General features: G+C 47.3%; 1 protein-coding gene across 3 annotated transcripts in view; it reads right to left on the bottom strand.

The window, feature by feature from the left end:
* Positions 1–337: 337 nt before the first annotated feature.
* The window catches only part of NSMCE2 (NSE2 (MMS21) homolog, SMC5-SMC6 complex SUMO ligase), a 208,427-nt gene continuing 194,487 nt past the window's right edge, over positions 338–14,277 (bottom strand). For all 3 annotated transcript variants that reach the window (XM_011226871.3, XM_034668607.1, XM_002920732.4), the window contains 3 exons: positions 8,584–8,684; positions 8,057–8,163; positions 338–688 (listed from right to left, as the gene is read on the bottom strand). In XM_011226871.3, coding sequence (XP_011225173.1) covers positions 571–688; positions 8,057–8,163; positions 8,584–8,684 — 326 coding nt within the window. In that variant the 3' untranslated portion in view covers positions 338–570. The remainder of the gene's footprint in view (positions 689–8,056; positions 8,164–8,583; positions 8,685–14,277) is intronic.

The following is a 14,277-nucleotide window of genomic DNA, read 5'->3' as shown; positions in this document are numbered from 1 at the left end:
TAAGCCTGTTCACTGGAGCATTCTGTGCTGGCTCAGTCAGAATGACAAACAGAAGCATTTACATACTGGGAACTGTCGCTATACAAAGTAAATACAGGTCGGTAAACTGGCTCTGCTTTATAACCTCATGCTATCATTTACCATGCTGATAGAAAATGCTTGCCACTGGGGTCTTTCTCCATGTTTCCCTGTCAAATAGCCTTTGAAAGACATTGTTCAGTTAAAACCATAATAAAAAATAGCCTGAGCTATTAAAAACAGAAAGGCCGGGCACCACCCCGCCTGCACCGTTGGAAGAATTTATACCTTGGGAGATGCACAGACAGGACACACTGCGGATAATCAAAGTTTTATTTAAAATTACAGAACACTCAAAAATAAACAATATAATATGCTTGGATTTTTGTTGTGACATAGAAAAATGCTTCCAATTACACTTAAAACCTTCAAGTTTTACCCCAACAAAGTATGCTATGCAGCCCGTCGAAGTGCTTTGACAAGCACTGCTCTCTCCAGATGGCTGGGGTAGGAGGTAGGCTGCGGACATCCCTGCAGGGAGGTGTGTTTTTCCTACTCGGATTGACGGTTTTTCTTCTTGTTGTGGTTCTCAATGGCCCTTCTGAGTGCTTCATCTGGGATGAGATCAGACATTCTCACATCTGTGTGGCTACAGCCAATTTTGGGGCAACTGGAAAGGAGAAGAAAATCACTTAACTTTGATGCTTTCAGCATAAACTCCTCTCACATACAAGCATTTAAATGAAGACATTTTTGCCAAAAGGAGAATGTTCTAGAAATCAGGTCTGATGTGCATTGACTCATTTACTCACTGAGTGTGTCTACCTGCGCCAGTCCCTGCCCAGTTCTGGGAGCATAGGCAGGGGTCAAGCAGGGCCCACTTCACGGCCTCACTTTCCAGTGAGGGACAGAGATCGTCACTGAGTCAGCAAAGGGCACGAGCTGTGAGTTTGCTCGCACTCAGTGCTGTGAAGGCAAGGAAGCAGGGTCAAGGGAGAGAATGAGGCTCTCTTGCTGGAGTCAGGGCAGGCCTTGCTGAGGAGCTCTCATCTAGAACAAGTGCTGTGGGGCGGCCCTGGCAGAGGCAGAAGCTGAGAAGGCTGCAGCTTAGGGGCCCGCAGGAAAAGAGCAAGGGCAGTGGGGCCGAGATGCCCCGGGGAGAGGGAGGGCCTTTGCGAGGAGGTCAGAAGGTCAGGTGGGCTTTGGATTTTATTATTAAAAGAAAATTTTTTAAAGTTTATTTATTTAAGTAATCTCTACATCCAACGTGGGGCTCGAACTCACGACCCCGAGACCAGGAGTCGCCAGCTCCTCAGGATGGAGCCAGGTGCCCCTGGATTGTATGTTAAATATGAAGAGAACACCCTGGAGGGGTTGAGATAGGGGAGGGATGAGGATCTAGTCTACGTTTAGAAACCCCTGCTGAATGCAGAAGACAGGCAGAGCAGGAGAGCCCGGCCAGAGTCCCGATCGGAGGGCTGCATGGCCGAGACCGCAGGCGGTGGTGAGCTTCAGGCCGGAAGCGGAAACAGAACCTGTAGGACTTGCTGTGGAGTCAGAGGCCCCGTGTAAGGGAAGAGAAGGGCCGAGCTTCATCAGAGTTGGCCCCCAGCCGACGGGCTAATTGGGGGTACCCTTTATCTCTACAGGGAGCAACAGGCAAACCAGGCTGGGGATGGAGTCAGGAGCCCCAGTTGGTTCCCTCCGAAATGCCCACCAGGCCTCCTGGTGGAGAGACTGCGTGGGCTGGCGGAGGCTCAGGGGAAAAGCTGTGGCTGAAGAAATCAGCGTGTGAGTCACCCATGGGGGGGGGGAGGTACTTAAAGCCGTGGCTCTGTTTAGATGTGGTCTCCTCTGGAGGCAGCAGGCCGGAGGAAGTCACCTGATTTCTTCTCAGCGTGAAGCAGACTTTGGTAGGGTAGAGTGCCCAGTGTCTGGAGTTAAGGTGACCTGGTTCTGGATATGGCCAACACCTACTTGCTCCTTAAGAGACCACAGGCAACAAATGTTCCCTTCTTGAGCCTCTATGGCCTCAGATTTGAAGTGGGGGTAGGACTCCTATTTCCCAGGGCTACAGGCAATGTGGTGTCGTCCCCTTCATTATCTCCTATGACTAGCATCCCTGATTATCATTCTTCCGATACATTTTAAGATGGCTGATCTCTCAGTATCTTGCATACATCCAGTGCATACATGCATGCATTCGTGCACGCACTTCACCAGCCCCGCGCTGGCTCTAAGCACCCAACTGTGAAATACAAATTTAGATTCCTGCCCACACAGAGCTCCGGCCCAGTGATCTGAGGCAACTCTCTGAAAAGCACAGGTATATTAAGACAAAAAAAAACCAGCTACAAGATAAGGTCAAAAATAACAAATACAAGACAAAAAGGCAGAAGGGGAAGAAAGCTGATCATGGGAACTCTGACTTGTCCAGTGGTAGGAAGCCCAACTGTTCAACATGAAGGAGAACTGTGTTCTTGGCTGTGCTTTCTGGACCAAGGCATCTTTATATAAGAAGGGCATTCATCAATGTAACGGATAATACGTTTGCTAACAATATTTATTTTTAAAATCGTGCAATGTGCCCCATATGGGCAGGGATGTGTATTGAAATGTGGTTGTAAAAAGGCCCGCACAGGAAAGAGGATCAGCTGATCTGCCCAACCACGCAGCCTTCTGATCATCCGGCTCTGTGTTGGGGCAAGGCCTGGGGGCACTTGCGACATGTCCTACGCTGGTTTCTCAAAGCGAATTTTCTTTTACTAGGAAAGTGAATAGCTAAGATTATGAGAAGGATACGGACACTTTCACGACTTTAGAAAGGGCATTTTTCATCACTGCAACTTCTGCGACGCGGAAATGCAACTCCAAGTAGGTCCCCGGGATGACGTGCGCTGCGGCCACCCACACTTCGTATCTGTCACTTGGTGAACATGCACTGTGACGGTGGCCTGGAATCCTCCCCACTCCTGAGAACCAAGTCTTTAGCCCTGACAGCCAGACGGTGAATAAGCGTGGAGGGGGAAGTGGGGACCGAGGTGGGGAGGACTTCCTGGTGACATCAGCGGCCCCATCGGTGCGTGAGAGGACTCTGAGGACATCTGATGGGATCAGCCACACACTCACTGGCGAGCCTGTAGGCTCCTTCCTCACAAAGGGACAATGGGATGGAGCCCAGGGTGACCTGTGTCAAACAAGTCTGACCACACTTAAGGGATCAACTCTGGGGGACAGAGACATTCACCAAAAAGCCCTCCCGGGGGGAGCTGACAGCCTCTTGACACAAATGCAGGCTCAAGACTGAAGGAGACAAGCCTCTTGGCTGTGACCCTCTGAGCAAGTGGCTTTAATTCCCGTGCCCTGGTATTTCTTCTGCCACGAGCATGACATAGAATGTAGGGTCATTGGGAGAAGTAAGGAGGACAGTGTGTGACAAGGGTCGAAGAATTGGCTCGGGTGCTACGATGTGCAGTTTCTGCTCTAGGCCGCAGCTTCTGCTCCCAAGAAGCCCGTGGACAGGAGGCAGCCCCCCCCCGGGGACGCTGGCGGGCCATGGGCAAGCTACGATGCCCGGGCAGCTACGATGCATGGACCAGGCGCACTCTGCCCAGCATGAGTGACGGTTCAGGGAAGACTTCCTGGAGGAGAGGCTGATTCGGGAGCCGAGGGAGAATCTTGTTTCTCACCCTATCTCAAATAAACAAACACAAGTTTTTAAGCTGCAAGGGATAAGACAAGGCCGTAATGACACGGTGCTGAATCAGGGCACGCCTCCTCTGGAGAAATAACACCGCATACAATCACCAGTGCATTAATCCCCTGGACGTCCTGGTGAGCAAGTTAGGTGTGGCAACCCCGATCCTAAGCTCTCACGTCATTGCTGTGCAGGAGTCAGACCTACAGGCCTCGAAGGACAGGCTGGGTCCTCAGCTCGGGTCACTGACAGGGCAGAACATTCCACCAGAGCGGCGAGCAAGCATGAAAGTGTCTACTGAACAAGGGGAGCCCGCGCCCGAAGTCAGGGGTGCCAGAAGGCTGCAGGGAGCCTGGGCCTCAGTCTCAGCTCTAAAGCACACGATTCCGAGTCCTGTGAGCTCCTGTATCCGGGTCCCAAGAATTCCAAGGTCCAGGCCAGTTCTAGGAGGAGGTCTATGGATCCCTCTGGAAGTCTGAGCGGGGTGGATTCCCATCATACCTAAGCACACCGAGAAACTCTGCCCTCCCTCCTCTGAGTCTAAAATAACGTGTCACTAAGCGGTGAAGTAAGTAATACCAACACTGACAGTCTCGACCTTTCTGACCCTCCTGCGATTTGTTTAGCGTTCCAGAGTTCCAAAGGAGCTTTCTCTTAAGTGGTTTGCTTCTCTGCTGCCAGGAAATGTGCCGGTCCAGGCCTAGATTGGAATTTCCCCACCGCTTCTTTACTCCGAAGATGCCGTGAGATGCTGCTGTTATTTCTGCCCCGCAGATGAAGCAATGGAGGCTCCGGGAGGCTGGCCGGCCCGTTGGCCGAGAGGGAACCAGGGACCGTGAGCGCGCGTGCTCCGCTCTTCCACCTCGTTTCACTCCACGTGCTGTTCAACAGGACTCTTCGTTAAACACGGTTCCTGTTCCTCAGCAAAAAAGGAACGACACGACCGTGGAACGCTGGAAATACCTCACTACTGCGACAATCATAAGGCAGGTCTGTGAGGGCGATAACGCACAGCCCAAGTATTCAGGAAACTGTTGTAACCACCGTATTTAGTGAGGGCCCAAGTCTCCACAATCTTATCCTGACTCCAGCCAGGGGAGGGAGATCTTCGCAGAGGCCGAAGCGTGGTCAGGATGACTCAGTCAGCGCCCAGTCATACAAGGTACCTGGACCTCCAGGCTGACAAAACGTAACCAGAACCATCCATGAGGAAGGACTGAGATTTCTCAAACTGGATGTGTCACAGACGTTTTTAAACAAAGGGGACCCAGAACTGCTCCTCAGGCTCACATGCATCATGGGAAATGACACTAGCTCGTGCTCAGTCAGGAAGCTCTGGAGGAGATGATGAAGGGCCCTGAAGTGCAATCGCTGCCAAATGCAGCCTGTCTCCAGGACCGTGCCCACCGCCCCCACTGCCCCTGTGAGAGCAGCTCCCCTGTCTTTCTTCCTGTCTCGTCGGGCTACGCCTCAGACGCCTTCACTGGGGTCTTCTTCCTCCGACTGCCTTTTCTTGAATGATTCAATGCCTTTCTGAGGCGGGTGCTGGGGGTGGGGCAGTGAGTAGAGCGAGGCTGGCCGCCGGCCTCGTGCTGCCCGGGGCCAGGCCACAGTCCTGTCCTTGGGGGCTCTCAGCCAGCTGTCACATGCCGCCCAGAGCTGCCCTTGTGGGGCAGGTGAGTGGGTTTGACTCCTGTGCCAATAACCTCTCAGTGACATCTTGAGCTCAGAGTTCTCTCCCGGGTCCAACACCTCACATTTTCTGTGCCCCCTGGACACTTCCAAATGGCTGTGTTGCTAGGACCGCAAGCTTAGCGTGACCCCAGCTGTGCCTCTCATAATCTTTCCCAAATGTGTTTAATCGCTCCTGCCCTCTCTGTTGGTTAAGGACCCTTTCTGGACACCCAGTTTAGAAATATCCTTCAACTCTCAGTTGCCAAATCCTGCCAGCTGGGTCTCCACAAGGGCCCCCATTCTCATTCCCTTCTGCCTCAGACTCTTGCCTCAGTCAGGCTCCCGTCATCTGTAACTTAATCTCCTGCAGACGCATTCTCACTGACGTTGTCGCCTCATGCCTTGTTAATCCATCTCTTGAATTGTATTGGAGTAACTTCTCAACCTCCAGCTTGACTCACCTTATTCTCTCAAAACCCTGCAATGTTGTCTCATGCCTCTAGAATCATGGCGGCAAGAATGAGGGTGTGGGGGGGTACCATTTACCGAATCTTGCCACGTGCAGGGATTTGAAAGTGCTTCACGAGGGGCGCCTGGGTGGCACAGCGGTTAAGCGTCTGCCTTCAGCTCAGGGCGTGATCCCGGCGTTCTGGGATCGAGCCCCACATCAGGCTCCTCTGCTATGAGCCTGCTTCTTCCTCTCCCACTCCCCCTGCGTGTTCCCTCTCTCGCTGGCTGTCTCTATCTCTGTCGAATAAATAAATAAAATCTTTAAAAAAAAAAAGAAAAGAAAGTGCTTCATGAACATCTTACTCAAATTTCAAACATACCAGTGAGGCAATGACAATCATTATCATCAATTTACAGATGAAAAGACTAATGAAATCATGACATTTAACATCTCTACAACGAATCTTTACACCACTCTCCTTACTGTTCTTGTCCAGAGCATCCTCCTCTTCTCTCTCACAAACAGCAACCACGACCGTACCTTCTGACCGCCAAGCAGAACAGGCTCTGAATGGGGTGAGCCTGTTTGGCCAGAAGGACTCTTCATCATTCTCTGAAATCCTTCTCATTTTTTCAAGGCCCAGTAAAAAAACTACCTTCTCTCTGAACCTCCCACACTTCTTCCACTTGGACCCAACTGTTATTATCGAGCTGGGAGACTCTGCAGTTTGCAGAGTCTGTGCTCATGTTACAGAAGTGTGACAGAAAAAAGACACTTTTCTAAATGACAAATGTTACTTGTGTGCTTACAACCAGCACGTACAATTCAAAACAGCCAAAGGACATTAGAAAGTTGAACATGTAATTAGGAAGATCCATTTACATGTGAGCCTGTTCTTGAAGTCCCCATCCCCATCCTGGGACTCGTGCGAGAAATGTCCTTTGTTATCTGTGCCTATCACAAACTGGAAGAAAGGAAGCGTGAAACACGACTATCTGGGAATATCTATTCTCAGCAATTATCTTTTTCACAAATTAAAAGGTGGTTTTTCAGAGAATGAACACAGAAAAAAAGTCAGTAGAAAGGGAAGGCTTAGAAGTCCAGAAACAAAGGAAATTGTATTCCCAGGGAAAATGGAAGGTTCACTAGGAAAATATAACATCTCAACTCTAAGCTGGGACTCAAAACTTTATACAAATGTACTCGAACCCTCTTAATTTTGCAGCCATGAGGGCATTCTTCTGGGACAAATGGGGTAAATGACTTGACTGAACGACCATCAAGATATCTAGAATCTCAAATACCCTATCTGTAAGTCCACGCCCACAGGAGGAGTGGTGAGGAATTCCAACTCTGGGTCTGGACCAGCAAATTTCTGGGTGATGGAGAAGCGAGCCACACATCAAAGTGACTGTTATCAGAAGCCCATTGAGGACTGGTCACACCTGCAATTCCATTCCTACGACAAATCTGAGATAAGAGCACAAGAAATGCCAAACTGAATTATAATGTGTCTAGCCAACCCAGGAGTCCATGTTATCACAGGAACGGAGCCACGGTCCTCCAAGGTTGTGCACCAGGCAGGTAGGAATGCGTGGCGGGGGGTGTGAAGGGGGTGGAAATACATATAAAATACAGGTTAAAAAGGAAGATTCTCCAAACATTCCAATTAAAAAACAAAATTTCTCATTGAAGTGATCCACAAATTTACTTGAACCTTTTGGGAAGTTATTTAAATAATTAAAGATACGCAAGGTTTTCCCTGACAATTCAATCTTGATCAAGACCTCTGGATATAAATCTCATCTCAGAACACTTTAAACAAGTTACCTATATTGCAGGAGGCAAAAAAATTTGCCATTCCTTCTTGGGTAAGTATATACGGAAGGCAAAAAGGCAATCTCTTAGTATTACAGGTCCCCTCCATCTTTTCTCAGGCTCTAGAACATTCCTATTATTTAACGATGAAACTTCCACCCAATTCCTTTTTCTCCTGTTTCGAAGGTGTGGCTGAAGTTGCTTAGCTTCTTCCTGAACAGACTACTCATTTTCCCGTCGTGTATTGTTTTTCCAGAAGGCTGGCTTCCGTGCTTACACTAAGAGGAGGTGGGTGGGCTTGAGGGGGGCCATGGAAGCGTCTTTTCCTCTAGCGTGAGCACACCACCTCTGACTGACCACCACTGGGAAGGCTCACTTCCCTCCCGCTGCCGACTCACCAGGCCTTTTTCTTCCGCCTGTGCTTGGACTCGATCATGCGCACAATGGCTTCCTCCTCATAGGTGTGGCCACACACTTTATTTTTCACCGGCTTCTTCATTTCCACCTGCAATCAAGGAGACATTCAGCTTTCAGGAATGATAATGATCTACTTCCAGTAACTTCTCCAAGTCACCAATTACTTGGAAATTTTTTTCCATCATCTGGGAAACCCGCGTCCAACCTCGCAGTCTCGTGGCTTTAGATCATTGTTGGGGCAGATGGCCACAGAGGAAAATGCAGGGAGACTGTGGCACCGATGTCAGCTGGCCCGTGGGCCGAGAATTTCCTCCTCGATCCCTCAGGGCACGGTTGAGTGAAAAGTCCTGCCGGCCCGGGAAACTCCCCTGTATCCTCCAGCATCTCATCACTTTCCTTTCCTCCCTCCCTACCCTGGATGCGAAATCAAGTTAAAAAGCAAACACGAGTCTTCTGCCTCTATGAAGCAACGGCTTTGTCTTTCTGGGAAGGAGGAAGGAGACAGTACCTGTGTGATAGGGCAGATGAAGTTGGTCTGACTTTGGGTCACAATCATATCCTCATCACCTCCTTCTGTTCCATCAGCCTCTCTGTCGGCTGGAAGACCATCTACAGGGAAAAAGGGAAGTTGCTGAGCCTTGGTGGTCCAACATTGTGCCAAGGACAGGAATTAATGGAAGGAAGGAGGTTAATGGTTTCTCAGGGTCTGCTGGGTGGTGGGCAACCTTGCTAGGCACTTGGATGCATGTTAACTCTTCTGCTCTTAAGAGAATCCTGCAGGGTAGGCAGGATTCTGCCCATTTTTGATAAGGAAACAGACTTGGAGCAGTGAGGTAACTTTTTCAGAAATTAATTTGTGAGGGAGTACTGTTCAGTAATTAAGAGTGTGGCTTTGGAGTCAGAAGGGCCTGGTTTATCTCTTTCACTTCCAGCTGTGAGACCTGGAGCTAGCAAGAGCTTTTTTTAAAAGCCTCTACTTTATAGCTTTGTTGCAAAGATTAAAAGAGATGAAAAATGTAGCATGCTTTGCAAAGCCCCTGGCATAAGGAAACATTCAGTAAATGGTAAATACTCTTAGCTAGCTCAGGGGTTCTCCAACTTTTGGTCTTAGAACACTTTTATACTTTTTGATATTACTGAGCACCCCAAAAAACTTATTTGGGGTTATAGTTTATCAATATTTGCCATAGCAGACATTAAGACTAACGATTTTAAAAATATGCAGCTATCAATTCATTAAAAACAACAACAACAACAACAATTCCTGGGGCATCTAGCTGGCTCAGTCAGTAGAGCGTGTGACTCTTGATCTCAGGGTTATGAGTTCAAGCCCCACGTTGGGTGTAGAGATTATTTAAATTAATAAAACTTAAAAAAACCCCTCCATTACATGTTAACATAAATGATACTTTTAAAAGTATCATTATAATTATATTTTCCAGAAAAACAAAAGAGTTAGCAAAAGAGTGGCACTGTTTTTACAATTTTGAAAACATCTTTATTGTTTGGCTTAATAGAAGATAGTTGGGTTTTGAGGGGCGCCTGGGTGGCTCAGTGGGTTGAGCATCTGACTCTTGATTTTGGCTAGGGTCATGATCTCAGGGTCATGGGATTGAGCCCTGAGTTGGGCTCTGCGCTCAGCCGGGAGTCTGCTTGAGATTCTCTCTCTCCCTCTCCCTCTGTCCCTCCCCTCATTCTCTCTCTCTCTCTAAATACATAAATAAATAAAATCTTTAAATAAATAATAAGACAGTGGGATTTTGGTATCTGTACATGTATCCAGTCTGTTGTGATATCATGTCATGTAGTCTCTGGAAAAATACACTTCTGGAAAGAGAGAGAGTGAAATAGACAAGTGACATCTTAGCATCATTATGAAGATAAGTTTGGACCTCATGGATACCCAGAAAGGCCCTCGGAGAACCCTAGGGGTCCCTGGCCCACACTTTGAGAACTGCTGAGCCCTGCATTGTAAGGCTGCCTTTAGAGAGTCATTTCATCATACTTGCTTCTCACTGAGGGCAAACAGATGATGATGGATGGCTTCTGAATGGGATAATGAGACTCAGTATCTCATGTGAAAGCCTTTCTTTCTGGAGAAGGGAGATATCATTTTACACAGACATCAAAGATCAATAGCTTTTTAAGCTCAAGTGCTGACAGTATCTTCCTTCCTCTTTCTACCCCTCCCACACCTTTCCTGTCCTTACTGCCTTTTCTCTCCCCTTCCTTCTTTCATTCTGGCAAAATAGCATCAACGTTAAAAATTGCTTTGTTTTTAATGTGGGAGGGAAACCCTTGTCTTGGGTTCAGATGGTCCTGCACATTGTTCTGTTCCTAGAACTGATGGCCCCGGCCTCCTACCTTGGCCGGATGGAGTGCCTGTCCAGAAAAGTACCACTGGGGTCAGGACAAGGGCCGTCAAGGTCAGCTTGTTCAAGGTCAGCCCATGAACTAGTGGCTGGCACCCAGGCATTCTGCCCCTGGTTACTCTGTTTTTGTAGGGGTTTTACCTTGTTTTACAGACTACTGCTACTTGTATGTCAACTTCTTGTGTTTTCCTAGAGAAATGTCCCTCAAAGCAGCTCTCATTCCTCAAAGAAGGCAGGAGTGGAGACCTCAGAGCATAGAACTTTCTAGGCAAGCCATTTTTAACCATTGGCCACTCAGGTATGGTGCCTTCTAGCTTTTCAAGGAGCTGTAAAAATGTCTGAGACCTTGAAAATCTGTTTGTTGGCTTTGAAACAGGATAACTACAAAACTGGATTAATAAGCAATAAAGGTTGACAAAATGTAATGTTAGGTTAACTTCATTAATTGATGACTTGGGGGAGCACCTGCGTGGCTGTCGGGTTAAGGGTCTGCCTTGGGCTCAGGTCATGATCCCAGGTTCCTGGGATTAAGCCCTGCCTTGGGCTGTCTGCTTATTGGGGAGTCTGTGTCTCTCTCTCTCCCTCTGCCCACTGCGCCACCCCTGCCCTCCCGAGCCAACTTGTGCTCTGTCTCAAATAAATAAAATCTCTTAAAAAAATTGCTGACTTGGTAATAAAAATATTTCATTTGGAAGCAATATGTAGGCTGGATTTAGGTTTGAGCTTAATAATTCCCAGGTATGCTAAGATAACTGCTGATAAATTGAGAGCCAATTATAAGTTACTTGTAACCAACCTATTTCCAAAGCAAAACTATAAAGATATTTTCAAAAAATTCTGTCAGCAATAAAAGTATATTTAACGTGGAGGTTGCCATATTTTAGTATGTTTGACGTAATGTGGGATGGGACCTATGAAGGGCTGTGCTTCCCAGAACCTGTCTTTGGTCTTCACAGAGCGAGAGTTAGACTCCTAGAGGAGTCCTTCATCAACCCAGTGGTTGCTCACAATGGCTCAGGAAAGGTGGATAAGGAGCCAAGTCAAGGAGCAGAGCTAAGAGCGTTCCATCTCTTCAATTCACTTTCCAAAGCCTCCTCCTGTGGGCGGCTAGTGCCAACTTCTGACTGTGTGTCTGATGGTCAAAATTAAGGTCTCTCTTTGTCCATTTCTTACAGACCTTCTGAACTGATGGCAGATTTTTTTTTTCCTGATGGCAGATTTCTGACTGTATATATGATACTGTGGAATTCACCAGAAAATCTGTCAGATGAGTAACAGAGTTCAGCCAATGTGAAAGGTTGTGGGTTTGTTTTTTATTTTCTATTTTTAAATTTGAAAAGGTAGAGGAAGCAGCAAAGCACAACTCAACTGCAATGGCGACCACTAAGGAAGGCTGAGTGGGGAACTCAGAAACTGTAGGTGGCTGTCAACATCCGTGATCAAGAAAGAAGGTGACAAAAGTGAGACAGAGGAAGAATGCCAACAGTGAGTAATAGTCCACGGACCGGGAGTCTAAAAAGAGAAAGATCCTCAATAGCTAAACCTCTCTTGAGAGAGGACATTTCCTCACCCGAAACCTATATTTATAGAAAGTGATATTAGTGTTGGGATCTCCGATGTGCTCACAGAAGGTCACATCTGGCAGTGACTGTCAGTCACACTCATTTAGTAGATCCAAAGATGAGACTTTTTGATAAACTTGGTAAAGGAAGATTGGAGAGAAAAATATAGATCATCCACTAGAACCACATAAGTTTTAAAACTGAAGTTATCTAACCCAGTTCTCCCAAACACCTGAGAAATCTGAAATCTAAAGATATTATAGATTTTTGTTCAAAGTTAGGCAGGGATTGAGTAAATCAGCATATGGCTCTATTTTCTTGGCCTGCTTAATTTGAAGACTAAAACCAGTGGGTAGGCTCTGGGAGCCATCCTTTCCTCCCCCAGATTATTATATTATTAATAATAATACCTCAAGTTTACTGCCTGCTACACAGCAGCCACCGTACTGAGCACTTTATGTACGTTATTGCATTTAATCCTCACAGAACACCCATGAAGAACTCTATTATTATTATTCCTCTTGCATAGGCCAGAAAACTCAAGCCCCACAGTATTTTTAAGGCAGTATTTTTAAGGGGGGGGGTGCCTGGCTAGCTCAGTCTTAGGCATCTGCCTTTGGCTCAGGTCATGATTCTAGGGTCCTGGGATCGAGCCCCGCATCGGGCTCCCTGCTTGGCGGGAAGCCTGCTTCTCCCTCTCCCCCTCCCCCTGCTTGTGTTCCCTCTCTCGCTGCCTCTCTCTCTGTCAAATAAATAAATAAAATCTTAAAAAAAAAAAAGGCAAAGTGGGAAATAGTCACATTATAATGAAGAAATAAGTGGATTAAATCAATTTAATCATTGCTAAAGAGATCATAAAAGTTTTCCTTATTATAAAGTGAAAAACAAGAAAATTAGTCACATTGCGTTCCACATACACACACACAGGGTTTGTTGTTAGAAGTACACGTCGGCTGTCAACTTGTGATCTGGTGGGCAAATCTCAAATCCACCCCTTCCGTCCCTGCCTGGGCCCAGGGCACCCAAGCCATGTGCGGCCAGAGGAAGTGCAGACGGGAACTAATGTTTCCAGAGTACCCATAAGGGATGTGTCAGGGTGTGAGTGAGTAACTTGGACGTGATTGCTTTGGATGTCATAAAACGAACATGAAGAGGAAAGAGAAACCATGGAAATGCTTGAAGTAGTAACCAAGGACACAAAGAATTCCAGAAGTCTATGACTATCCCCTGTGACGTAAAGTTAGGGGGTGGTGGGGGCATCTGTTGAGCCCCAAGATGTGGGTTCACGATCAGTCAGTTATGACCGGGAATGAAGAGCTATATGGCTCCGCCTTCAGTTGTCCCCAGTCAGCCCTCATCCTGCTAGCTGCTCAAGCCAAGACTTTTGGAATTATTCTTAATTACTCGTTTTCCTTCGTTCCTCACATCTGAGCCTCATTGGCAAGTTCTGTTGACTGGTTCTCAACTATATTCCCTAAGTTTAAAATCTAGTAAATCTAGCTCCTTCTCTCGATTTCTACCTATCCTAGTCCAAACAGCTATGGCCTCCTGCCCAGACCTCTGCAGTAGTCTCCCACCTAGAATCTCTCTGCTTTGACAAGGGTCGCAATGCTCCCATGCATGCCTCCTGTAGCAGCGCTCACAGCCAACCTCCCTGACCAGCCTCCCTCTCACCCACCATGCTCCACTTACAGTGGTCTTTTCTGTTTCTGGAACATGCCACTCTTTCCAGTCTTTGGGCCTTAACACTAACCTGACTGGAATGTCTTCCTCCAGATCTTTGCTTTTCCTACTCCTTCCTTTCCTTTTAAAATGTTAATTTAAGTGTTATCTCTTCAAAGAGGCCTTCTCTGATGTCCCAGGCTAAAAGAGGCCACCCAGGCACACTCTCTCCCATTACTGGGTTGTGACTCTGCAAGGCACAAATCCGGAAGCGCTGTTCTCTCCTATCCCCCTCCCTTCCTCCCCCTCCCTAACTCTCTTCCCAGAAAGCAGGACTTTGTTGTCTTGTTCACTGGTGTTTCCTAGAGTCTAGATGTCCTTGGCATGTAGGAATAGTTCAATAAACATCTGATTAGTAAAGCGCTTCATCTGACAAGGCAAGGGTGGGCATATTTTTTGCAAGGGTGTACTTAACGTATTTAACAGACGTGGCAACACACACACACGCACACATCCTTGGACAATGATGATTTTATAGCTTTTAAGCAAATAACAGAGACGACTTCACTCTAGCTTGGGGTGCAGACTTGGACCCTGAATTACATG

Source organism: Ailuropoda melanoleuca, chromosome 9, assembly GCF_002007445.2.
Source record: "Ailuropoda melanoleuca isolate Jingjing chromosome 9, ASM200744v2, whole genome shotgun sequence".
Classification (NCBI taxonomy): Eukaryota; Metazoa; Chordata; class Mammalia; order Carnivora; family Ursidae; genus Ailuropoda; species Ailuropoda melanoleuca.
This window is presented reverse-complemented; position numbering and strand designations above follow the sequence as displayed.